The following is a 27,800-nucleotide window of genomic DNA, read 5'->3' as shown; positions in this document are numbered from 1 at the left end:
TAGAGGAAATGCAGGGGCATGATTGCAGGGGGATAGTCTATATCCCTGAAATGAGGTGCAGTAGATTTCTATGAATATCATGTAATGCCAAGTCACAGGAGAGTACAATAAAATTATAGACTATCCTGACTTGGAAGGGACCCATTTAGATCATCGAGTTCAACCGCTGGCCCTGCACGGGACCATCCCCAAGAGTCACAGCATGTGCCTGAGAGCATTGTCCAAACACTTCTTGAACTCTGTCAGGCTTCATGCTGTGACCACTTCCCTGGGGAGCCTGTTCCAGTGCCCAACCACCCTCTGGGTGAAAAACATTTTCTTGATATCCAACCTACATCTCCCCTGACTCAGCTTCAGGCTGTTTTCTTGACTGTGTGTTCCACCCATACACTTGCACAGAAACCAGACATACAGTGTCACTCAAGGTCTTCATTTAACAAATCCACCGGGGCATTATCCAATAAAAACAAGGATATCTACTACTCTATAATACAGATGACAGATTATATTGGTTTAGATGCACAGTGTTATGTACGGACCCATTCCTGCCAATTTTTCTTCTTGACTGGGGTAAATGATACTATGACTCAATCCTTCTGTAAAGTAATTACACTGTTTAGATTTATTTCCTCAGTGTTACTCACTGTTTGGGCAGAGGGGATTTCTAAATCAAATGTCTTTCTAAAACTGTTGCATTAACCACATTGCAGAAATCAACACAGCCAGGAGAGTTCATTCATTGCATTGTTGAGCATAAAATGAGAGTGTATCCCTTACTGGGCACATAAATGAAAGTGTCTGGCAAGGACTAGCATTTTGGATATTCAATAACATTTACTACTTTATCAGTATATTCTGGGTTGATTATATGAAGAAACCAACAAAAGCCGTTAGTTTACAAATTCCCTTATTCACAAATGGAATACATTAAACATACTGAATGTAGAAAGGGTTTGCTTAGCATCCCCAGGAGAGAAAAAAAAGAAGTATTCACATTCTTTAGGTCTGACCCGTGGCAAGGACATAGGAGGGTTAGATAACATCTGTTACTGACCATATGTAAGCTTTTAATGGTATAAACTCAGAGATCCAGACCAGCTGAATCCAAATTAAAATGCATGTGTAAAAAACAAAAAAAGTGTGACAGGAGTCAGGGACAGAAGACATTCAGACTAGCATGTGGCGTTTTCTGTGAAGAGCAAGATGGTCCGAACGAGAAAAGCTACGGTCACAGTCTGGGCACTGAAAAGGTTTGATTCCTGTGTGCTTGCGGAAATGCCGCGTTAGTTCATCAGAACGAGCAAACTTCCATGTGCATCCCTCCCAAGTGCATTTGTACGGTTTTTCACCTGGAAAAAGAAACACAGAAGTGGGGATTTTAAGACATGAACACATCAGTTAAATATCTGACAGATTTATTCTCTTGCCTTGTCAAATTTCAGCAAGTACTTAATTGCTTACTGAAAAGGTCTGTAAACAGCACAAGGCTGCAGAGATTTCTGCACTAGAAACTGTGTAGTCAGAGTTAACAGACCAAAAAATTGTTTCCTGCCACAACTTATCTTTTTGTTGTCTCTTTGTTCCTCTCTCTGCCATATTAGCACTTGTTTTGTCTCATCAAGCCCAGAAGTGCGAAGGTTTAAGCATTTTTTTCATGTATTTTCAAAACGGGGAACTCATTCCAGATTAGCTGGGGGAAAGGACTGTGCTACCATTCAGAACAGCAGGCAGAAATTTTCTTGTGATTTCTGAAATTTAATAACTGGCACCATTGTCACAAGTATCTCAAAATCTCTCTCAATCATTACTTTCTAATATGTCATTCTCCCTCTTTTTTAACACTGCTGTACTGCCGCAAAACCTTGGATGTGTATATATTCATTTAGCATGCCAAGATGAACATTTCTGTGGAGAGCAGAGATGGGGATACACTTACTTGAACACTCATTCAGAAAAGAGAACCACTGGACCACTGGGTAGCATGTCCACAGAGCATATGTGTTTGCATTTGGCACACAGTCCAGATTTCTGCAAATGGGCCACTCCCATGGAAGTCTCAGTCAAATTTAACAGTGATGTCAGAGGTGAGGCAGTGCAATTTGAACTGTTTTGGTGTTTACAGGTTGTGCAGATTGAGTAATCTGCAAGCAATTGGACACAAAATGAGTGAAGAGCCAGTGAATGTAAAGTACACCAGCAAACCCCAAGAACCTGCTTACAGTCTCTTGCTGTGGGTTTTCCTGCTATGTCCTCTGTCTTTTGCTCAGCCTGTAATTATATCCTCAATGCCAGATCTGATTTCTTTCATTTTGTTACTTATGCCTGTGGTCACCTGGCCATTAGCAGGAACAACAAACTTAGGCTACTATTTTACCACAGACTTGATGAAAGAGAAGCATAGCAGTACTCAAACCTGTATGGGTTCTTCGGTGAGCCTTCAGATGGGAGCTTTTAGTGTAGACTTTGTTGCAGCCTTCATAATCACATCGATGTATTCTACGTTTTCTTTGTGTGTCTGGAGATTCCACAGGTAAAGGTCTCTTTCCTGGCTGAACTATAACTGAAGGGTGATTCCTGCAAAGTCAAATTGAATGTTAAAAATGAAAAACATTTAGCACAGCTAACCTCAACTAGTGTGATTCATAACAGAGCCTTTTATTCACTATTACTCTGTCTCTTGGCAGAAAGAACACTATTACATGCATGTTGAAAAATTCAACAGGGTTAGCACATTTTGTGTACTCTAGCAGTAATATTTTTAAATGTTTACTCAGTTTGTGGCATGATGTAGCCATTTTTACTACTTTGTAACTGGTTTTTTTAACATACTTAGGAAAAACTCTCTTCAAATTCTTATTTTTCAGTCAACCCTAGATTTCTCAACGTTCATAGTGAAATTTCCTTGTTCACAATTTTTCGTTATCCTTCAAATATAACTATTTTGCTTGTAACTGGAAACAGCTATTCCATGTTATTAAAGAAATTGTATCTTTAGGGTTTCAAAGCAGAAGGCAGTCTTTATTGTTCCAGCCACTCCTTTAAAATGTAATTAAGAATTTCCTGTTTGGTGCTGGCAGGAGGGTGCGGCCTCCCTGTACCACTGACGTCAATTCCTAAAAGTAGAGCTTAGCCTGTGTGCCACACCCACAGGATGTCTGAAGTTGTCCCTCCACCTTCATAAACATGATTTTTCACTTTAGAAGCCCACAGGTACAGCACAGGTAAGACATGTACTAACTACATACAGACTTCTGCAACAAACACAACCATAAACATTCGCACACGTGAAAACATACGAGCTTCTTAAAAGGCTGACTGTTGAATGACACCCTACTGTATAGCTGGGGACAACTTTGATTCTTTCTTCCACACCAATGTTAGAAAAGGCAACAAGTATGTTTGTCAAAAAGGTATGTGGCATTACAAATCTTTCAACCTCACAAGGTTGCATTTTTCAGCCCATTAGCAGATCTGTATCAAAGCTTTTAATATACTTTTTAGCTTTTAACTGAAACTTAGAATATAATGTGCAGGTATTAGCATTCCTTGTTGCAAAACCAACTCCTCCATGTGGCAGAAATGCGCTTTCTAGAACTCCTGTCTTTTCTCAGTTACTGTATTTCACCGTTTTTTACCAATTGAATTACGTTTTATAACACTAGGTTCTATTAGTTACTTACACCAAGTTCCTTTAAGGACTAATTTTCAGAAACATTGAATACCTACTTTTCTGAGCAAAATAAAGGGCATGTGCTAAAGACAGAAAATCTGCATGGTTTAAGAAGAAAACAGCAGGATGGGGATTAGTGATGTGGGAAAAGTTTAATTCTGTTTTTAATTCTTTTAATTAGAGTTACAAGCTTGAAATTGGGAGCCAAATTTTCTTTCATTGGTGGTTCTGTGACTGCTGAGTGATGTACTCTTTAAGTACATATTAGATCTAGCTAAAAATATTATAATGGCAGGAAACCCCAGATGGTGATGTCAGACACAGATGTACACACTCTTAAATAAGAAAGGCAGACTTCTAGCTTCCAAAGAAATGGTTCTCCAAAGCAATGTTCAGTTTAAACGCTGTTGCATACTCGTCTTTTTGGAGAAGCTCTGGGTTAGGACAGCAAACAAACTTGGTTTAAATCATTATGTGTGGAGGCTAGTCCTGTACATGCTAACATCTGGGAAAAGGGAGAAAAAGGGTATCGACCCTACACCATTTGTGATGATTTTCAATCTCAAAGCATCTAGAAGAAGCACTGAGAATTTGTCTCCTTTTCCCTTTAGAGGAGATGAGGCTGGTAAGACAACAGAATGTTATCAATAATCAGATAGGGTGTGGCAATTTTAAAAAATGGTTAAGGAGGTGTCAAAATTCAGAGGTAAATATTAAGTAAGTGCCAATAATAAAAGCACAGCCATAATTCTTTCATTCCCTCTTATACAACCAGATACAAATTCATTTAAGTCTACCCACTTATGTGTCACTCTTCAATTGATAAGAGTATCTTCCAAAAATCATGTTACAATTTCAACACATTTTTCTCCTTCACCACAGACCACATTGTGTTGACAGCACGAGTGAGACTTCGACATTTGCATGAAAATACGTTAATTAAGCTTCTTATATTGGGCTAGAGATTATTACCTCAAGTTTGATTTTGGAAGTTATTACATAGTTACATTGATTATCAGAGGTACTGGAAAGTCCCGCCACTCCTACAGAAATGTCACCAACATTATACATATATATACATACATACATACATACATATACATATATAGTGTGTATGCCAAAACCTAACGCTCAACCAAAATAAGTCACTTAAAAGGGAGACTGAAGGTTTCCTATGTCCCTTTAATGTAGCTCATGTGTCTGAATAGTGCACTTTAGGCAGTTGGAACCTATGAAAAATGATAAAATTGTCATTGCTTAACTATAGCTCTTAATGCACACGCTGACAAAGCTGAGAAACGACAGGGGTTTTTTTTATAAAGATTTAGATCTCTCATCTCATAACTTGTGTGATTTATGTATTTTTTAACGATATAAAGATAAAAAAATACAAGTTATAAACTTCTTGTTTTGGATACAGCTGAGCGTGAGCTTGAAAGGGCTGGGTTTAGGAATAATCAAGAACTGCAGCTCTACAGGACAGTTATGTAGGTATTTAAGTTATTACAATGCAAGGACAGGGTCTCCATAAACATAATGCTCTGTATGGGCAAGCAGAGGAGATGCTTTGGAAACATGGACTATAGAAATTTTTTTTTTGTAACAAAGCTATCTACACAGTATACCAAATTTTATATTCTTTGCTCAGCGGATGGGTTTCCTGTGGAAACTGGACTCATTGGGAACTTTATAATGCAAATCACTAATGCAGGTGACAAGTCTGTAGAAGTCTCAGCCCTGGAGGAAGGGTGTGGTACAAGCCAGGAACAGCACTTACTGGTTTGCTCTTGTTAAAGAGGCTTAACAAAGGCAAAAACTAAACTGAAATATTTGATAGTCCTGACTTAGCAGTAGTTAGTTCCAAGACCTGACTGCCTTGTGTGGCAGGTCCATTATGGAAGGTAAGTAAGCAACTAGTAAACATGGATGTTTATATTGTATGTTTACTATAATAAAACATATAAGGTTATTTTAAAATTAACAGCATATAGTTTATAAAAGCTAGCTGTTTGAAGCTTGTTTGAAGCCAAGGAGAGGTGCCCACAAGAAGGCCTGGAGCTGCAGTGTGCCTTCTAACCCAATGGCCATGAGCAGGAGGGAGAGGCAGCCTGCTGAAGGAAATGCAGGAGACCACCCGCCTTACGCTTCCTTTCTCTTTCTGAATCACACTCACACTGGGTTTTGAGAGTCTGGCTTGGAGCCCTTTTTCCCTACTCTATGAGGTGAGGTCAAATATAAGTGCCCCAAGGGTTTCAATGAGCAGGAAGAAAGGGCAGAAATGGATTCTGAGCTTATGTGCTATGAGTTGTGCTCAGTTCCAACTTCAGCTCCTGCCAAGGCCACGCTGGCAGCCTGCATGCCTACCCAGAGCACTGCCTGCTGAAGGATGAGCCGGGCTCTGGGCCATTCCATGGTTTTAATAAGTTGACAGAGTTTTCCCTAGGAAAACAGGAAATGGAAAGGATGCCCATGGCTGCTCAGATGCCTCCTGAGAAATTTTTAATGGTTCCAATGAGAAGGTTTACTAATTTCTTCTTTCTAGCCCTTGCCCTGCCTTCAAACAGCCCTTGCCCTGCCTTCTGCAAACAGTACTATTTTAAACCCAATTAGATCTGTGATCTAGTTCATGCAGTGGCCCCGGTAAAGGCTATACCAGCTCGATAAGTTAGTACTGGGATGGAAACAAGTGGTTGTGAGGAAGGACAGCTTCAGAAACTACCTGAGCTGCCAAAAATATCACCCACAGAACAATGGCCTTGTGTAAACATGGAATTTCACTGGATATACAGAGAACTTGTAAGCCCAAAGAAGTTCTTTCCACCAACCAGCCAAAATTTTTGAAAAAACAAAGAAGTCCTCCAGGAAGAGAAAGTCACAACACTCATTTTAAAGGAAGATATTTCAAGTAACGTAAATACAGAGATCAGTATGAAATCTCTTTGAGCTATCTTTCAAGTTTGCTGCTGGTTTTACATAAACAGATTATCACTGGTTTACTGGGAGTTCTATTCTCAGTAAACTGTAGGATTGGGACTATCATCATTTCAGAAATGTGTTATATAAATGGCAGATCTATGTGGTTGTGATATATAAAGATGTATCAACTCCCATATTGCTAAAGAAGGGAGAAAAAAAAGTTGAAATCACATTTCACAGTGGCAGTGGTGGGAGGGAAGAATGTTTTTCTGTATTTACCACATGTTCTAAAGTACAGCAACAATCCTTCCCACTCCTCAAAACTCGTAAATACTCCAATGAACTGCTTTCCATTCTTCTGCTGATCTTGGAACTACTGTTGGCTACTTACTCTTGCAACATTACTTGCTGGGGAGACAATGAGGTCATCATTGGAGGTGACATTTGTTCAGGATAGAAGTCAGTCTTCGATGGTTCACTTCCTGGCTCTACTTTGATTGTTTTCTTCAGTGTAGGCTTCTCATAAGACTCAATGACAGGCACTGTATGGGGGAGGGTAGGAGAGGGAAGGCAATACATAAAAAATATGAAGAGTTATAGAAATAAAAAATATACATAAAAATCTATAGTTAAAACAAAAGAAATCCATCAGTTCTATATTTAGTGTGAAAATTCATGCTAAATACAAAATTTTCCAGTTTTAGTCTATCTCCTGATGACCTATGATTCAAAGCACTTCTATTCATTTTCATCAGTCCAATATTTTTATCAATCCAAATCTCAGTAGTTAAACAGTTTTTTGTAGGTATAAAGAAGGGTAACAAAACTGGTGAAAGGCTTGGAGCACAAGTCCTAAGAGGACCAGCTGAGGGAGCTGGGGTTGTTTAGCATGAAGAGGAGGCTCAGGGGTGACCTCATCACTCTCTACAGCTACCTGAAAGGAGCCTGTAGCCAGGTGGGGGTCAGTCTCTTCTCCCAGGCAATTTGCAACAGGATGAGAGGCAAGGGCCTCAAGCTGCACCAGGGGAGGTTTAGGTTGGGCATCAGGAGGAATGCCTTCACAGAAAGGGTGAATGGGATGGGCTACCCAGGGGGGTGGAGGAGTCACTGTCCCTGGAGGCGTTTAAGGAAAAATTGGATGTGGCACTCAGTGCCATGGTGTAGTTGACAAGGTGGTGACTGGTCAAAGATTAGGCTCAATGATCTCAGAGGTCTTTTCAAACTAAGTCATATTGTGATTCTATAACCTTGGTGAGTTTGGTAAAATATTTGCAAAACAAATTCTATGCCTGAATATTTTGGAAGAACAGGAATTATGTTCCATTTCCTAAAATGCAAAGAAGTACAGGAAACAAGTGCTTGGATATTGTGTTATTTTCACAGTATGAGATGGCATAAAAAAGAACTCTGACAACACCAACCTTGCATGCTACTCGGAGTTTCCATCTCATCTGCAAGAACTGTGGACACCATGATGGGCTGCTGGAGATGGGGAGCATACATAAAAGGAACTGGCTGGACCACAACAGGCTGTATAACTGGGAGTATTCCAGGGCTTCTCAGTCCGTGGCGTGAAAGAGCAGCAGCCATTACAGGTGGGATTGTTATTGGCATAGAAATAGGCTGTACTCCTGGGGGTGATGGTGTGAATTTACTGAGAGGTGAGCTGGGTGAGGACAGAGTCAATCCAGGTGAAGTTCTCCTATGCACAGTCTGAAATTTTAGTGGGGACGGAGAACTTCCAGTTGAAGGTGGTGAGCTCCGTTTATTTACCGTAAGGTCTACTGGCTCCATCTGGATTCCATTTGATAGTCCTTCAGGGCTGGAGTAGAATTTATTGTGCAACATACTTGGTGTAGAATAAATGACGCTGTATTTGTTTGGCTTCATTTGGTCCATATAATTGGAGGGGTATGACTGTCAGAAGGAGTGGAAAAGAAATAAAGAAAATCAAATAATAAATCACACAGTTACTGCTGAAAAAGAAAGACAGCTAATAAAACTGAGGCAAAATAAAAAAGTTTAATGAGAGCACTTTATTGTACTTTATTGTACTTTCTAAATAAAAGTGAATTAAATAAAGCCTAAGATTCCACACAAAGGAAGTTACTCAAGTACTGATTCACTGTTTCAGAAGCAATGTAAAACAGATTATGAAAGCAAATCTTCAAGGCTTATTCAACTATTTTCTCCCTTAAAACCTGCTTGTTATACACTAAGCTGCATATTTCTTAATTGATCTGGGAGATGCATGCTGCTAACGCCCAGCATAGAAGTATTATACTGAGGGTCAAGAATTCTAGCAAGAGGGGAGTTAAATTTGACTTAAAATTCCAAGTAATAGGTCGCTATCAAATGCTACGGTAATTGCTAAACAATCAATCGCTAAAGCAAGAAATGATGCATCTGAACCCAACAATCAATAAAAAATACACTATATAAGTAATGGGTGAGAAACTGAAGAGTGCAAAAGGAAAATTCTAAATCTTTCTAAACCTTTTTTGAGTATAAAGCAGATAACTAGCCAGTCTGATTTTGGAAAAAAAGTATAGGGATAAACATTTGGAAGAATATTCCTGTTAATGGTAGCTAGCAGTTCTCATTACAATATAAACCCCAAAGCCAATCTTGACCTATGTGATGATCTCCATATTTTAATAATAATTTTATATATTATTATGTTATTTATACTAATTATTTTTATAAACCAAGAAGTATTAACATACACTGCAGAGTACAGTATTATTAAACAACTATCCAGACCAATTTTGCATTTAAAAACTGTTGAAAATTGAGGTTGTTTACTAACAGCTAATTTACTGCAGAAACGGATGAGATGTTCTAACATAGCAGAGAGACATAGAACAAGCAGTGAACACAGAATTTTAGTCCTGTTGTCAATTTTTTAAAATAAAATGCTATCTCTGGATTTTAGCTAAGTAACCCTTCACATCAAGGCTAAGCAGTTTCACACTAATCTTAAAAAACTGATTAATTCTTTGACACCAAAATTACTTTGATGAGTGGGATTAAAAAATGTTCAAAATGGTAGAAAGTTAAACAGATCAGAAGTATAAAACTACTGTATTTTTATATAATTGTTTCCATAACATTTCAATTATTTTTTCCTGTGGTAAAAACCTCTAGTAATACGTCTTCCTGGTTTTCAATGTTAACTAAAAGTGTTTTTGAGAAATGACACAAATGTAGTTTTCTTCTTTTCAGTTACTGTTTGAAATAGTGAGTTTAAAAAATATAAAATTTTCCTGCTGCATTCAAAGCACTGTGACAAAACAACAAAGCTGAGTCACCTCTTCCATAAAATATTCAAACAAAGCAGCATACACAATGGTGATTAATCTTCAAACAGTAAATATTACATTAAAACCTCTGAAACTTTATTCTCTTTATGACTATTCTTACAAATTCAATCTATAAAAACATTTGTCTTTGATGGTAACTGGTTTCTCAGAATTTTATTAAAATGCCATTATTGCAAGCAGTGCTGTCTGTAGACTTGCCAGTACTGCTGAGCCAAGGAACAAAATCATTACCATTCTAACTGATGAAGACCAGCAAATATTGATAGAATTTAATATTTAACAGCATTTACTACCTATTAAATCTGAGAAAAAAATAAAAATTTAAACAGGAACAAAACATTAAGTACTTCTGTTAAAATTGCTGTTATTGGTTTATAGTTTTTGCTGTTATTGGGTTATAGTTCACCTAGCTTCAACAAATTACATTAAACATTCCACTGCTAAGCATCAGTGCATTTACAGCGCTGCAGGTTTGTCAGGGATGACCACAATGCCAGTGCCTACAAACATTTGTTTCATTGCAAGAATGCTAGAAAGGAAAAAGCCTGTGCAATTTAAATCTCAGAGAAGGCTGCTGGTCAGCTGTAACCTTTTTATATGAACAGTTACCCCCTTTCAACTCTTCGACACCAGAGGTGGGTGTGCGTGTTGAAAAAAATACCAAAGTATTAAAATGTTGTGCAGAGAACTCTAAATTAGAAAATTTAAGTAGAATGTATTTAGATAAGCAAGAAATACTTTCCAAGAATTAGAAAGAAAATAATGATGTTTTAAAGAAGTGATTATTTTAGGGACTTGGTATTTTACCCCATATGCCTTGTATTATCTTGCATAGAAGGTTTTCATTGTTGTAATTAAGCTGGCACAGATTTAGTATCAGCTATATTTTCTGGCAGTTTGGAGAAGCTGAATAATTTTCCTACACTTTTCTTCCTTCTGCAGTTTTAATTGCTATTCTATCTGAACTGCAGATAAAGTTGTCACAGCATTGTGGTATGACAAATTGTTTTTGGGGAAAAAAACGTGAAAAAGTCAAGAAGGATGCTAGAACAATGAAAAAGAAAATATCTGCTGTCAATCAGACACTGGAGGAAAACAGTTTTGCTTCCCTACCGATGAAGCCTGGTGGAAAACCTGTTCATTTGGAGTAAGTCACACTCAGATCTACCCTGGCTCTGAAGTTAAACCTCCTGCATCTTTTAGCACAGCAAAGTTTCAGTTTCTAGGTCCTGGTACACAGTGATTGCCATTAGGTTGATATGAACCATTGCTTTCAAATTTGGTGTAGCTTTTCTTTTCTTTGCCAGGGAAGCAGACAGCACCCCTTGGGGATATGGGATGGGAGAGTAAGGAAGACTTCACAGTCTCTCTCTGTAAATAAGGAGTATTATTTACAGCAAACGAATAAAAAAAAGCCCAACTACCTCTGTTTAGTTTTCTAAATGTCACCAAGTGCAGGAAGCAGGAGTGTATTTCACAGTTTGCAAAAGTAGTCTTCTCTCACCTGTCCTAGATTAGGCAAAGTGTTCTAGTGGAATGACAGAAAATGAGACACCATTGCTCTGTGTTCCTAAAATATTTAAGGTGATGCATTTTCCTTGGATTTCTTCTGTGGGAATTAACAGCATATGCAGGAGTTTGATCTGACTTGGGATTGAAAAAAACCCAACAAATTCTCACTTTCCTGTAAATTCCGCTTTCTCAAACATCCTTAGGTAGAACAGTATGTCACGACAGTAGATCATTATAATGATGCAAGATTGTACTTCAATATATATCTCCTTACAGTCCCCATCTGGGGGATGTTTGGTATCATCACTTTCCCTCTTTGGACCTTACAAAGCAATTCATCTACCTTTCTGTGCTGTTTGTCCATATAAAACTCAGAGCACTGAAGCTACAAAGAAACTAGAAAATAAATCAAAGGTACTTTTCATATTTTTGAGTTGTATCCATGTGGCTCATACAATTAAAACAGTAAATCCCAAAGGAAAATCACTATGCTTCTCCTCTTGTCAATCTGTCAAGCATAAAGACTGCCCAAATATTTCACATGCACTCCTATTACCATTCGGAACAACTACGGCTTCCAGAAGAGGACATTACCAAGTACTACTCTAATATAATTTGCCAAATTCTGTTATACTGCCACAGTATAACATCTTAATTTTTGTACAGGTGAGCAGATTTTCAAGCAATTCACCAAGTCTTTTATAAACTACACAACCCTGTTAATTTCACTTTAAAATTTGGCCAGCCTCTTGGAAGAAAACATGTAAGAAATATTAAGTACTTCTGTTAGAATTGCTGTTATTCGTATATAGTACAAAGTTCACCCAGCTTCAATAAATTAAACATTCCATCACTAAACATCAGCGCATTTAGAGTGCTGCAGGTTTGTCAGGGACGATCACAATGTCAGCACCTATGAACATTTGTTTCATTGCAAGAACGCTAGAAAGGAAAAAGCTTGCGCAATTTAAATCTTAAATGCTTTTAGTCACAAAGTCTATTAAAGAATAAGCATCCCAAGGTGTAACCTTATCCTAAGACAAGAACGCCAGGTGGGAACTGCAGCAGTAACTGCCTGGATACTCACACAGTTAATGCATTCCATGATGGGGAGCTCTGATGATTGAGATAGACTTTGGTGCACATTGGCTTGCAAAAGGGTAAAAATGCTGCTGGAGATGGGGCCAACTGGTCTCCCAAGGTTGTAGGCAGCTTCCAGACAGATTCCCCCTCCCACAGCAGGGAGGTCTGCATAGTACATCAAGAGCAAAGACTGGAACACTCATTTTTGAGCAGGTGAGTAAAAGTGCCAAGATTCAGTCACATGCAGAGATAAAATCCTAAAGTAGTTCCACGGATGCTTTGTTCCTTTGGAATTGTACATGCTGCAAGGCCAAGGACTACAAACCTGCATGTTTCTAGCTGAACCTGCTTATGCACGTATTATAACCCTTTAGACTTGATTATATCATATACTCCATTGGCAATATTTAGATACTCTATTAGCAACAAATCCCATCATAATGACTCGCAGTGTCATACTTCTTGTGCTTGACCAAGAGTCTTCTCTGGTCAGGTACTTTCTCTGCTACACATAGAAAAACTGTTTCAATTCAATTCAAATTCAAATAAAGATGGTAACTCACAAAAGAGCAACTTATTTCACCAAATGGTAACTGGTATTTGTCCAAATGTTTAAAAAGTCCTTGCAGCAAATATTTAGGTAGGACTCAGATGACACTGTCATTGGTTCATTAAGAACTATCATAAGATCTGTTCAATAATTCATTTCAATAAATGGCATGAGCTGTTGGTAGAGTGATGAAATACTGTGAGTGCGAGCTTCAGTCACCTCAGAAGAAGTTAATCCTTTCATCCACACACGCTGAAATACAGTGGTGTCAAAATCATTATTAATTTCCTTCTCCCACTCCAACTAATGGTATGCTTTAAAGACAGACTTTACACTTACAGTGTATGTTCAGATAGAAGAGTGAATAATTCCTAAGGGGCTCAATTTAATTTGGCCTCTAACAATACTACTGGAATGAAGGATGCAATAAAAATAATCCTGATTTTAGATTTCTGGGTTATGTCAGCCTGTAGTGATATGCTTAGCACCTCCACAACCTCACATTGACAGTTTCTTTTCCATTCCACCTCCTCAAAAGGTGGTCAAGAAAACTAATTCAGTCAGTGGGTGCTATCCTTTTCTGTGTTCCCTCCATATCACAATTCCTCCCATGAGAGGTGCCTCCAGAGCAGTTTCTGATGGGACCATGTGGCAGCAGGACTCCAAGGAAGCCACAAGACCAAGAAGAGCTAGGGACCTCGAGGGCTTGGGGTTAAACAGCCTGTGTGTTTAAATAAGCTGAAATGCACATGGTCCTTAGCCTGAGGGAAACCAGAATAGTATCCAATGAGGGGAACCTCACTCAAAAAACATGCTTTCTTCTGGACTTTCTGCTTTTTATATTGTCCTTTTTTTTCTCATTATGTAATAACAAAAAGAAAAACATAAGGATTTGGTAAAATGCTCTGAGTAGTCTCTAAGGGCCGGTCAGAGTGATCACACTGAGTTGTAAGAACACTCCAGAGGTCCAATGCATGGAAGACACCACACCACTACGAGAAGGATGAGAAGCAACATTTGGAACTACAGTCTTGAAATGCACTGGGCTCAGAAATGCTCCCTTGTTCTTCCCCTTGCAGTTTTTCCTTCATCTGCTCGTCTGGGAAAGACTGCTTGCTCCTTTCCTGGTGAGCCTCCTGAGGTACCAAGCCTGTCCATCTTGCAGAAGTACAAGTCTGTTTGGGGCATTTGTGCACCTCATGCATCACCGCAAGCCCCTGCAGAACTTTCTTTGGGGGATGAAGGCAGATGTCCACAAAAGATGGCCCAAAAGACAGTAACAGCATTTTTTTCCTAAAACCAGACCATTTTCTGCTTTTGATGGACACCATTAGATATCCTTAGATAATCATCGCTAATAAGGTTACACAATAATTGTGATTAAACTGACAGACAGACTGGCCAATACTAAGGTTCTTTCCTGATCCAAATATTGGAATTCATCATATTCACACTTTCAGTGACAGCTATTTATCTATCATTGCTCTCAAGTAAACAAACCCCACAAAAGTCAAACTGTGATTTTAAAATGCACATAAACTTAATTCCCAAAACATGTTATCAATAGCACTGAAGAAATCAGACTGCTTACAGATGCATTTAAATTTATGAAAATTATTCTATATTTTAAATAAAACAGGAAACAAACTTTCCATCAAAAGATGCCATTCAGAGCATGAGTTTAATGTACTCTAAGTTATGTAAACTGACTTCACCCTTTTAATTGATCAGCCTTTCTAGGGGTGTAGTTTCATGTTACATTTAATCTGATGTTATTGTGGGCTACTGCTGAAAGGGGAGGCCCCTTTCCCTCATCCTCCCCGCTCCCCTTGCTCAAATATTGAGCAGCTGCACGGAATGAGTCAGATCAGCTTCCCAATCTGACCAAAAAATGAGTATTTTTGGTGGGTTAGCAATTCTGACCATTCAGTGAGCTGATCCAAATCATTCTAGCGCCACACAATTCTTCAGTCACACAAAGGAGACACGAAGCTGGCAAGGAGGGAGAAAAGCCAAAACCTTCCCTTCAGCAGCAGCCTGTATCTTCACAACTCTCATTTTACAGCTCCCATCCACACGTCCCTGCCGCTCTTACTTATCAGACTCTTCTCTGAGATGACCTTATATATCAAATTCACTGAAAATGAATCCAATTTTAAAGTAGTGCCTCTTCTCCCCCCTTTCCCCTGGGTTCCTTCTCCACTGCCCTAGTTCTCAGCTGTTCACATGCTAAAGCAGTGCAACTAGTTTACCCAGTAAAAAGCCATTGTTGTTGTTTGGTTTTTTTGTTTTAGGATTAGATTTAGAGCACAGAGTTTGCCCCAGGCATGTGTTGTCACAACCAAGAGAGAAACAGAAAAAGGGACAGTGAGAAGCTGTTCATTTAGTTCCAAGGTGTAACACTGAAACCACAGGCTCTTGTCACTTCACTGTGAAGCACAGTAACTTAATTTCAACCCATCTCCATCAGCACCACAAACAAGAGATCATATTTGCAGAGCTCACAAGTTCCTGAATGTTCTCTCCTCTGTTCTGGAGATGGGAGCTATTGAAACTTTGCTGTTGCTCCCATCCCCAGAGAAAATCTGACAGGCAATGGGTCAGGTCATTTAAGGCAATAAATTAATAAACTACAGAAAGTTTTCTTAGAATGTGAATCTGAGTGCATTAAGAGCAAAACATAGCTTCACAAGCTTTCCCAACTAGTCCAAAGCTTAACGAAATCTTAGTATGACTTAAGATGAAAAAAACAGTCATCACAAAGGTCAATATATTTTAAAAGTCTTACCACTGAAACAGGCTCCATGGCTTCTTGCTTGATAGGGACTGGGTCAAACATTAGCATCTTTTTTATTCACCTGTTCTGATGCTTCTGATGTCCTGGCCTGCAAGGCAAAGACAAAGTGTTAGAAAGCCACCCTAATCAACTTTCTGAATTGTAGAGAACTTACTATTTTGTCAGATTAAAGTGAATACTTATCAATCTCTAACATAGATTCTTAAATATTTGACTAAGCTTAAATATTTTATTTATTGTAAGTTCATTCTTTCCAAGCTGCTACTGAAACAAAGAGACATTTGCTCAATTTAACAAAAGTTAATTTGAATTTTATTGTGTATGTCAGCATACCAAGACCACAGAACTGTCACTTTCATTAGCTGCCAGTGTTTAAACACATCACAGTTTAGACTAAGCATTTCTCACCAGCATTACAACTTCAGAAGAATTTTCTTCATACAAGTGAACTGATTCTGGAGAGGATATCTCTCCTTTAAGAGTTCTAACAGAAATGTTCAATAGTTCACATACAATGACACTGATAATCAATGCAAAATAAAAACTAAAATCCAGGACTAACTTGGACTACATTCAACATGCTGCAATGACAACATAAAAAAATGCATCAGTTATTTCCATGGCATAATGGATTTAGTGACAATTCAACAACTATTTGTGCTAACTGTGCAAAAGAAAAGCACTTCAAAAAATCTGCTTGCATTCTGTGCAGTTTCAGTTGCCTTTTCTTATCCAATCTCAAAATGCCTGAAATTAAAGTACTTAGTGTGATGCATTTCATCACTATCATTCTACACATTTGTCATGGTCATCTTGGAAAGATGCTGTGAAGGAAAGGAGGAGATACCTCTTTGAGGCAAAGCCATAAGGGTACAGAGTAGAAACTAAGGAAAGCAAAGGAAAGTTGTTCAAAATAACATTTAGACGTTGGCAAGCTTTTTATAAATCACTTGACGTTATACATTATGACAGATGTTAAAGGAGCAAGTTCTGACCACACCCCATACAGTTCACAATCCTGCCTGGAAGTGGTATGACCTCTATTAAGATGTGAGGACAAAAATAAATGACACCAATTCCCTTTTGGCCAGTAGATGGCACTGGAAAGAAGCAAATACAGACAGACTCCACCATCCAGGCAATTCACCCCGTGGAACAGGCTGAAGGCTCACCAACAGATTTGTAGCTGTGGCTGGAAAATTCTCTCAGAAATGTAAATGAACATTTTAAGATGGAGCTGCTCAAATTAAAAAAATTCTAACAAGCCTACACTAATGAACAATCTTGAATTAATGTGTGTTTATAGATCAAAATTTGTTAAAAGCTTCCAGAGAAAGATGACTTGAGTTGTTACAAGTCTATCATTAATTATTCAGGCATACAAATAACATTTAAAGACTTTTGAAAATATATTACAACGGTGTGCATTTTGAATAATGGAAACAAGTAGCAAAAGTAAATTAAAGTATTTTCATAATTCTTCTTACAAAAGTTGAAGGCCTGACAAAGGCAAATTGCAAAACCAAAGTGGAACAAATAACACAGCTTAATGTAATTTCCAGTTTAAACTTACTACGTAGTTTTAGTTTAGGAGTGGTTGTGTAACTTTCAGCATTATTTGCTAAAAGTTGTGATAATTCTGTAAATACCTTAAATACATTTGTGAGAAAGTTATTAATTATACTATACTTCTTTGAATGGTTATCTTTTAGATAACCATTATCTAGTTATCTTTTTCAGGGTTTTAACATTTCACATAGCTAGAGCTGATGTTTCAGAAGACTGTCTTCCCAGAAATACATCCACATATCTATACATCACTCGTTCTCACACATATATATGGAACGTGAAAACAGAAAGAAATTATACTCCTAGTTATATTAGACACTAAAAATGTTTATAGTAAAATGTAGCCACTCAGACTGCCCATATAAGAATTTGGAACTAATTCCTTCAGTTTTCAGAAAACTTCCAATTTTTAGTTTGCATGTGCATAGATAATGTGACAGACTAATTTGTACTTAAGTGAAGGAAGAAAGGAGGAAACAAAGGAGAGAAAGAAGAGAAAGAGAGAAAGCAAGAAGAAAAAAAGGAAGAAAGGAGGGAAGGTGGGAAGGAAGGCAGGAAGGAAGGGAAAAGAAAGAGGAGTTTCTTCTAAGTAAATGCAGTGATGCTCATACTTTCTGTCATTTTTGTAATTTTAAAACTGGATTTCTTTAGTTTAAGAGTTACTCCTTTTCAAGAAAGTGTGTGAAAAGACACTTGATATACATTTGACATGTCATGCTACACATTTGAGTGTTTCCCGAGATAGCTCTAAATTACTGTGTAGGAATTAGACTGGCACAGACAACAGAAAGTGTACTGCTCTGAATAAAAGTGAAAAATAATTCTCAATCTTTCTCAAGTGCAGTCATATAAGAGCAGTAGAGGAAAACCTTACTTTTATTAACACATCACAGTAGAGAAATCGAGCATTTTTATCATATGTTATTCTTAAGCAGCAGGTTTTATTTTGCCTATTTGATAGTGAGTGGAAACCAATTTTCAAGAAAGGAAAATTAATTAGCATGTAATGCTTGGTCCTGTCCATCCAGATCTTATTTGGTGGACTGCAACAGAATCATTACAAACCAGCTTTGGATCTGGCATTTAAAATTTAGCTCAAAAGGATACTTTCCTAAGGCTATAAATAAACCCACAAAACAATGGTCTTTGTATTTAAAAATAATGCTCCAAATTGATAGCTTGGACCACATGCATGTACGCTCACACACAAGTAAAGCATACTAGTTTTACTAAAAAGTAGGTAATTTTTCCCAGTGTATTTGTAAAAGCATGCCTACTAACTCAAAAAATCCCAATCTCTCTCTCCTAAACGTGTGAGAAGGGGGTAATAGGGAAGGTAAACAATCTTATCTGTTTCTATTACAGAGGAATGAAAAACCAGTTGGGTTCTACTTTACACCATGATTTCAGAATGTATTTGTTTGAAAGCCTGCAAATTGTTTAGTATATACAACTAATTTCTGGAAAAACAAAATACCATCTCTCACTCCTGAGGTGCTCTGGAAAATCAGTGAGGCAACAACAATATGTTCATATTAAGTCTATTAAAAAATAAGGTCTTTGTTTTTCACTTTATTATGTAAACTATTTTGCATTAAAGGGTTTACTCATGTGGGGTAAAAGAATTTAAAATGCATGTAATCTGAAACTAAATAATTAACTGCAATCCGGTAGGCAAACATTCCACCCTCTCTTTTTTTTGCTCTCTCTTTTTTTCAGCTAACAAGCCACCCAGTTTTACTTTCTTGCCTCCTCCCATTCACTCCACCCTGTGGATCTCTGCCAAGTCAGTCCAACTTGTCCAAACAGGACATGGCTTTTGATAAGATTTTGCTCACACCCTGTACTTCAGAAAGACGAATGAAGCAACTGGTTTTTGTATGCAAATAAGGACAGGTGCAAGGTAAAGTCGAGGCAAAGTCCCTCAGTACTCTCATATCTGAAGTCCAGTGAAGACAGCAAGCCAGAAACAACAGAAACTCTGCCCTTATGATCCAACATACAATATACAGCAAGGTCTCTATTCCGGAAGGAAAGTTCATTATCATTAGAGCTTATCACCTTGTCAGGATTGAAGAATTCTTGACACCAACTTTCTGACAGGTGTATGGTTTATTATTTCAAAGACATAATTAAATGAAAGCTTAAAGATTCTTAACATGCATTCAGACAATAAGGGCTTGTATGGATTATTTACCCTAGATGAAAAGTGCAAAGTGGTTAAAGAATGCACCCAGACTACACATCTACACTGCAGAGCAGCTGGAAAAGAGCGACTGCAGTGCAGCTACTCCCAGCAGCTCTACACATCTACCTTCAAGGTCCACCAACTCTGCAAACCTGTTATGAAAGGAAAGGGTGGGGCAGAGGGCCAGTTTTGACTGTGTGCATCCAACAACAAAGCGTCCTTCTAACATAAGCCTCTGCTTTCACTAAATACCTGGAAGAACAGTCAGTGAGTGACCTGACCCTGTGGCAGACGGGGGGGTGGTGACCATAAATTCTGCCTCTCTTCACTCTGCCTGAAAGCACATACGGGGTTTGCTTCCTCAGTCTTTGTGCCTGGGGGAAGCAAAGGAATGCTGCCACATGTACAGCGAGGCTTTGTCTAGAAGCTTTAAGGTATGACTGTTATTGTCAGTATAATTACAGAACAATATAATGGTATCTGCTAAATTAGCACTGCATGAGTGCTCTCTGTAAAGACACTGCAGCTCTTGCAGCATGGTGGTATCTAGCAATCAACTTTAAGTCATGCAGCCAAAGCTCTTCAGTCCAAGCCCTCTGGGACTCAGGCTGTTGCTTTGAAACAACTCTCCTGTGAGCCTCAAGTCAAACTTCTCCTGGTACTAAGGAGAAGCGGTACTATCAGAAGATTCTCCATAGATGAAATCCAAAAGGGTAGGGAGGTTTTCTGAACCCAGGTGAGAAGTCATCTTCAGTGGAGCCTTGAAAGAGAGTTTGACAGAGAGAAACCAGTTTCTGAGACCAACATTCCATAGGGAAGGTATAAAAAGAGTTTTCCAGGGCTAGTAATGTGTTTTCACTTACTGGACCAGTTGCTCATCAAGATCTGAGTCAGCAAAAAAGTGTTTCTAAAGTTCCATTGACTTTAATGGGAAGTAAGCAAGTGCTTAACTGCACTCAACCCCAAAATAGCAGCAGGCAAGGAAACTCTCCAGCTCAGCACAGCAGTCAGAATCAGTCAAAGCAAGCAAGAATGGGGGCAGGAACAAAGGTCCAGACATGGTGCTGGAGGAGGAGACCAGTCCAGCCTGCCCATGAAGAACAGAGCAGAGGGAGAATCATGAAGAACTAGCACCCCAAGAAAATGCTCCATTGATCAGCAGCCTTCTTTGTTTTTCATTCACTGGATTTCCACTAGGAAAGAGTAATAATTGTTGAAAAAGTTAGGATATTATGTAAAAGAAAATGATATGCAGGCAAAAACTTTCTCCTTTAAGTTTTATTGACAGGTATGAAGAAAAAGAGCATTTCTACAGGATTCTGTTATTTAGTATTTCAAACTATTTTTGCTTTTTAGCAAAGATTTGAGAATCTTTTACCTTCCTCCTTTCAGGCCTGCAAGTAGGCTGAAAAACCTGTGTTTTTGCACAATTTGTGCATCATAACTTCGCTGATGTCACCTTGTTTGACCTAGAACTGCTTTGACATAATTATTTATCACCTGTGTAGCAGACTAATTGGTATTTCCTTTAAGTTTACGACAATACTGTTGCAGGCTCTTTGAAGCCACATGCCTGGAAATAGCTTTCTTGTAGGTAAAAATTTTGGGGCAAAAATGTTCTTGAATTGCTTGTTAAGAAGATGTCTTCCTTACCAAGGAAAAATTAAGCCCATGTAAACCCTGTTCAACCTTCAGTTCTGTATTTACTGAACCTAAGAGAAGGAGGAAAAAAAAAGCTCTTGAGGCACCTCCATTAGACAATATTCTCCCTTATCAGAGCAGACTGCTGTCTGGTTTCCTGTCTCAAGCTACTTCTTAGAAGGAGAAACAGTCTAGTAAGGATAAAAGATCAGACTTTTGAAAACAAGTGAAGTATGTGGAATGGTATGATAATCTTTCCCTTCCAAACCTAACTTCGTTATTTTTGTTGTGCTTTTTTTAAGAGGTTAATTTTTAAGATAATTTAAAAGGTGAAATATTAGGCCTTTTTATTACGAAGAAAGAATGACAGAAAATACTGTTCTCTTATGCAAAGGTTTCTGCTATTTCATGAAACAAATGAAAAAGAAGATTCTACATTTTTTAAAGTAAGGGAAAGAAGGTAGAAATCTAATCCTAGAGAAAGGAAGTGTACATTTACAAATAATAGCCTAAATGATTAATTTGAACAAGGATCTGAATACTGGGCAAATGTTGATGAACTTCTATGTACCTACAGAAATGGAAAAAAAAACAAACAAAAACAACCAAGGGAAAGAGCTGGATACAGAGTGGGTACAAATGTGACAGTGATCAAAGCAGCTTAGACTCTTTAAAAGTGGAAAGTCTGTCATGCCTTCATGGATCAAGTTAGTTTGCTGGTAACACACACTGACTGTATGATAGGCAGACCACACATTTGGTTGCATTTTTTTTTCCATTCTGAGTTAGTTTACTATTAAAAACCTGTTGGAGCTCTGTCTTTCCATTTGGCTGATCTACACTTACACTTCCTTCCCGTGGGAACTACTACCTACAGCTACAAAACCCTTAAAGGAAGCTCTGACATCAAGTAAATGCTTAACAGGGAAGAGTTAAATCTCTCTCCTAAAACTAGCTCTGCCAAACTTCATATTCTGGATTGGAAGCAACTAGCCTCGGAATGAAAACACAAAGCTTGAATGCTGACACCATAAAAGAACTCTAAAAGGCCTCCTGTTAGCGGTGTTAATTAGTATTTAAAAGTTGGTTTACAAAACTATTATAATTTTAACCTCAGTTCCTTATTTTGTAGAACTTCTGGCTACAAAAAGGTGCGAACCACAAAATTTACTGCATTTATTATACACCAGTTTCCAGTACTAAACACAGTTAAATGTAACTCTTTTCCTGACATTGGAAAAAAAGATTAAATGTTTGAAATCCTGTGCAAATTAGCAGTACTAGAATGAAGATTTGTGTTCTAATGGATAAACTCATCTATGGTGTTCTAAAATGAACAGAAAAACAACAAAGTAAAAACAACCGAGAACAACAAATTAAAATAATCAATAAACAACTTACCAAAACTGTGTGGTCAAATACTTCTTATTATCTGGATTTCTGAACAGACAAAAAACAGTTTGATATAAGTATGTGCACATAGTTCAATAAAAATTATTTTTTGCATAAAATTAAGTGCTGAAACAAGTTTAAAGTGTGTATTTCAGATACTTCCTAAAAGATATCTGCAATGATCACAAACAGCTAACTTGTAGCATCCAGAAGACCAAGAACAGAACCAAAAGATTACTTTAAAAATTATTGAAATAAAAAAACAAAGGAGTAAAATGAAAAGGTGGAAGTATTTCTGTGTGTACAGAAGCTATGCATATTCCAGGCTATAACTGACAGAGAAGAATTAACACTCCATCTTGCATTTTCATCCAGGGCCTGATTCAAAGCACACTGAAGTTAATGCAAGTCTTTCTCTTGATTTCAAAGACCTTTGGCTTGGGTCCTTTAGCTCTTCTTCTGTCAGACCCAAAGGAACAGAAAGATTTATGTTTTACTTAATTTCCTCTCAATATTTCACTATGCCTGCCTGCAACAGGGTGAGGGGTAAAGATAAATATAAAACAGGAGTAAAAAAATTAATTTTATGCCTTCAAAAATAGAAAATGTGGGACAGCAGTACTTATTAACGCCAAAGAAAAGTTAACTAGCAATGTCTCATTTTCTGTATTACATCTGCAGGACAGTAAATCTTCTAGTTTGTATAAGGAGAAAATACTTTTTGAGATCTGGAAATACAAAGTGCTTATGGTGGACCATTCAGCTTGGGTAAGGGCAGAAGCCAAAACCCTCTTATAAATACAAGCTGACAGATGTGGATTTTCTTCTCATACTCTTTATAGATCAGTGCAACTCTGTGACTTTAATGGAGATATTCCAGATCAGCTGATGAGCGAGCGAGAGCAGAAAACTGGCTCATAACTTTCTGGAGACTTGAGTTCAAGTTTTCAGCAAACAGAGCAAAGCTCTCCAGTTCACTCCCAGAACTACATTGGAGTCGAGGGTGTGCGTTAAAGGTTAACTTGGAAACCTCGTTATGACATAACACAGGCATCTTAAGCAATCCTGAGTGTGTAGAGACATGATAACTCATCGGGTGGGGATTGGAAGTTGAGGGGCAGTGACAAGGGGCCTGGATGAAGCTACCAAACTGCCAGAAAACAGCCTGAAACAGGAAAGAGCACCACATATGCCACTTGGAATGTGTGACGCAAACCCCAGCCTTGAAACAAAGAACAGGAAACAGCTCTGCTGGCTGCGCTGGGGAGAAAGCACAGAGAAACATTTAGGCAGCCCTCCCTGACCCTATATTCATGAGCAGCTGGAGTCTTTTAAAACAACAACAGTGGGTGGAGGTGTTTGTTCATTGGGTGTGAATAAAAACACTGTCCTTATGCAGGGGACCTGCCCTATTTACAAACAGGCTCCCTTAACGTGAGGAAACAGGAGATTTTTAGACACCACAAGTCATGAGGATTTGCTGAAACCTTCCCTTCGACCAGCTGGTGTATTACTGTATTTACAGAATGCCAGTAGCTAAACACAGCTACAACTTCACAACATCAAAGAGGCAGCACCGAGCCTGACAGCGAGCACCTTCTTCACAGACAGACTAGGGGATGAGGCCATTGCAGGAGGGATTTGTAAAGCTTGGGGCTGCTCCTGGACAGTGGCTCACTCTTGCTCAGCACTGCTCAACACCTGAGGACGAACATCACTCAGTGAACACAAAAATATTTTTCTAAGCCATTGCGTGCTTAGCCTTCCACATCCCTGTCCATATGCACTCAGACTTCATTTCAGAACCTGATTTTCCGTGGATATAATACATTTATTTTAGAAGTATCTGAATATACAGCTGAATAAATAAGCCGACAACATGAGGCAGAAAAGTAGCACATCTTGTCTAGATGTCATACAGTAGAATAACTTCACTTGTTTTCCTTCAAAGCAATGGTTTCAAATACTGTCTTCTCTTACATACTTTGCACTGGTTATTGATATACCATGGGTGGGACACCTAATACTATCCAATGTGAGAACATGGTGCAGCAAATTACGTGGATGACTACCACAGTAACACTAATGTGGGGTTTGAAGGCTGGAATTTAATAAATGCACATGGAGTGACAACTGGCTAGTACAGCATCTACACAGCAATGTGTGGGTGTTGATTTTACGCCAATAGTATCAGTTCCTTTCTTCATACTGAATAACTGGAAATATAAATAATTTGGTGGTTGTATAACCCCCATCTCTATTACCTCTGAGCCTTCGACTAAACTCACATTTACATCGTTATTTATCTGAAGATTTTGCTTTTGGCTAAGCAGGTGGTACCTAGGTCAAATCCTCACAGTACCTAAGGGCTCACTCATAGCTCTGCTACTTGGAGGGAATTCTGCTCGGATTCTCAGGGAAGGGAGAGACCACTTAGTATCCTTTTCTGCCCACCCCCCTTGCCCCTACCCCCAGTCTCCCTCATGGTCTGAGACACGGCAATAACGGGGTGCACAGGGAAAAAAAAAAAAAAAAGAAAAAGAAAGAAATATCGTGAAAAACATTTGTTTGTGACCCTCCTTGTGAAAAAATAAAAAAGGCTACTCGAGTCAGCTTCAGCTTTTTGTATTTTGATACCAGACAATATATTCTTAAAAATACAAGAAGAAAGTTAGTTTGAAATAAGTATCTTCTGGGTCAGGCAGGATTATCAAATCCAGATGTAATTCCGTTCACACAAGAACCAACTCCTCATGTGATTATCAAGTCAGTGTACCTTAGAAGTATTGTATGGAAAAGTCACTAGTGAGCAGCCATGTAATCCTGTTTTCAATATGGGTAATGTACATTTATGCATATTAGTTTAAATAAAGTCAAGTCTTCAGAGCTCTCCTATCAGACATCCAAATTCAGCTTTTCCCAACAGTAAAACCTTCCGAGCTCAGTTCCACAAACAGTGACACTTCCTGAATTTTCAAAGTCAAGGAAGCAAATAAAACACAGCAAACAGTGCAGGTACAGTACAAGGGAAGGGCACAAAATAACTTTAATGTATATTTTTATATAACTCTTGAACGACCACTTGAGCTATTCTGAAACAGGTCTTTCTCCCAACCTCCAGTTAGGTGCTGTGATCTCCCAGGGCGGGCTCGTGTTGCTAAGCCTTATTTTTTTTCCACGGCTCCCCTTGCAGTGCCAGGCACTCACCTGACGTCGGTCCAAAGCAAATAACTCCTATTCCCATTTCGGTTAAAAACAAACAAAAAAACAAACTCCCCCAAAAACCCTAAAACCAAACACAAACAAACAAAAAACAAAAAGGGGAAAAAAGAGAGGAACACCCCCCCCCCCCAATCGGCATCCATCAAAGGGAAGGTGATTACAGCGGTTATTTCTAACTCCACACTTCTCTGCCGGGCAGTTCCACGTTATACCTTCGCGGGCACAGCGGCCGAACGCTGCTTGGGTGAGGTGACAATACGAGGGACAGATTTTTGGGCGCTGATTTCACCCTTGACTTCACCGGGAGTTAAACTGGGGACACGGCGCTGCCGACCCGCTCCGCGCTGCGGATGGGGCACGGCCCGGAGGCGAGCTTCTGCCCCGGCATCCCCTCCGCCGCCCGCGGAGCCGACCGAGACCGCTAAGCTGTCCACCTCCGTTTGCTCGGGCGCTATATCCCGCCCGGGATCTGATGGCTCTTCAGTCTCTACCCGAGGCTGCCTGTCCCGCTCCGGCACGACGACGGAGCTGCGGCCCCGCGGGCGGCACAGTAGCCCCGAGGGGCGGGCGACCCGCAGGCCCGCCCGCCCTGGGCAGGCGGGCGGGAGGGCCTCAGCCTCCGCCGCGGGGGAGGGCACCGGGGGAGGCGCCCCCCGAGCGGCCCCGCTGGCCACGCAGGTGCGCTGCCCGCCCGGCGGACACGGCGGCACGCAGCCCCGGCTCCCCCCGGCCGCGCACGGAGTTCCCCCGCCTGCTGAGAACCCCGCTAACCCCGAGGCCAGTCCTGCTTCCCCCCTCCCCGCAGCTGCGACCCGACGGAGACACAGTTCCGCCACCCCCGGCGCGGCGGCGGCTCCCGCGGCATCCCATCCCTTGCCGCCTCGGGCTCCACGCTGCTCCCAGCGCCTGGAAACTTTCCTCCTCCGGCACCTCCATCCCGCAGCCGGCACAGCCCGGCCCCCGCATCCCCCCCATCAAACTTACGCTCGGCGGGCAGTGCGGTGCGTGCCCGGTCTCCGTCGGCTCCCGCAGCGCCGGGGGCCGCGGTAGGTGGCGGGGGCTGGGGGCGCTCCGGTGGCTCCGAAGCGCGAGGCCGGCGTGTCCCGCGTCCCCGCGGCTGAGGCGCCTCGGCGGTGGCTCCGGGTGTGTGTGCGAGGAGGAGCTGCCCGCCCGCCGCCCCGCTCCCGCCCTCCGCCCGCCTGCTCGCCTTCCCCCCGGGCTGCTGGCACCGGGCCCCGCTGTCACATGACGCCGGCGCCGCTCGCCCTGCCAGGCTCTCCGGGCCGGCGGGGTGAGTGGCGGTGGGAGGGTCACGGCGGGGAGCGCGGCCGGGCGGATCCCCGCCCGCAGGGTGGAGGCTCCGCCGAGGGGCCGGGGCGAATCACCGCTCACCAGCCGGGCACGCAGTGCCTGCGCACCCGCCCAGCCTCCCGGGGGTAGACAGCCTCGCACAGACACTAATTATCCCCAGCAGTCCGGGGAGGGGAGAGGAGGGGAGCGGGGCCGCCCCACTGAGAAACCTGCCCGTCCAGCTCCTCCTCCCCGTCCGTGTGTAAGGCAGAGGCGTGCACCTGGCACTGGCCCCGCGGCAGGGCGCACCCTTCCCTCTTGCCCTCCCTCCGCGTCCACCCTGGCCGACCTGCGGCGGCGGCAGCAAAACAACAGCAACACCCAGCACCCGGGGGGAAGGAAGGGAGGTGCTCACGCTGGGCCGCTGCCGCCGAGCTGCCTTTGCCGGCGGGGGCTGGGAAAGAGCGCGGGGCGGCGCGGAGCCGGGCGGTGGCTCCCCCGGCCCTGCCGCCGCGGGCTGCCCGCGCCGCGCCCCGTCGCGCCGAGGAGGTGGCGGGGCCGGGCGGGGGCCGGAGCGCGGCGGGCGTGGGGCAGAGGTGTCGGCCCGGCTCCGCCCCGGCCTGGCGGCTCGCCCGCCGCGACCGCCG

General features: G+C 40.8%; 1 protein-coding gene across 2 annotated transcripts; it reads right to left on the bottom strand.

The window, feature by feature from the left end:
- Nucleotides 1-594: 594 nt before the first annotated feature.
- Nucleotides 595-27,122, bottom strand: KLF3 (KLF transcription factor 3). Of its 2 annotated transcripts, XM_051790071.1 has the most exons (7): nt 26,848-27,122; nt 22,651-22,689; nt 15,843-15,939; nt 8,008-8,503; nt 6,978-7,128; nt 2,414-2,574; nt 595-1,349 (listed from the first exon to the last, which is right to left on the bottom strand). In XM_051790071.1, exons 3-7 carry the CDS (start codon nt 15,897-15,899, stop codon nt 1,168-1,170), a joined length of 1,047 nt encoding a protein of 348 aa, XP_051646031.1. In that variant the 5' UTR covers nt 15,900-15,939; nt 22,651-22,689; nt 26,848-27,122; the 3' UTR covers nt 595-1,167. The 2 variants fall into 2 exon arrangements, with proteins under 2 accessions (XP_051646031.1, XP_051646030.1); XM_051790070.1 differs by lacking the exons at nt 15,843-15,939; nt 22,651-22,689; nt 26,848-27,122 and adding an exon at nt 12,509-15,834.
- Between the last annotated feature and the right edge of the window lie 678 nt (nt 27,123-27,800).

The sequence above is a fragment of the Manacus candei genome, unplaced genomic scaffold, assembly GCF_025592945.1.
Source record: "Manacus candei isolate 608988 ecotype Guabito, Panama unplaced genomic scaffold, ASM2559294v1 h1tg000028l, whole genome shotgun sequence".
NCBI lineage: Eukaryota > Metazoa > Chordata > Aves > Passeriformes > Pipridae > Manacus > Manacus candei.
The sequence above is the reverse complement of the archived record's forward strand: the minus strand, read 5'-3'. Positions and strand labels throughout refer to the sequence as shown.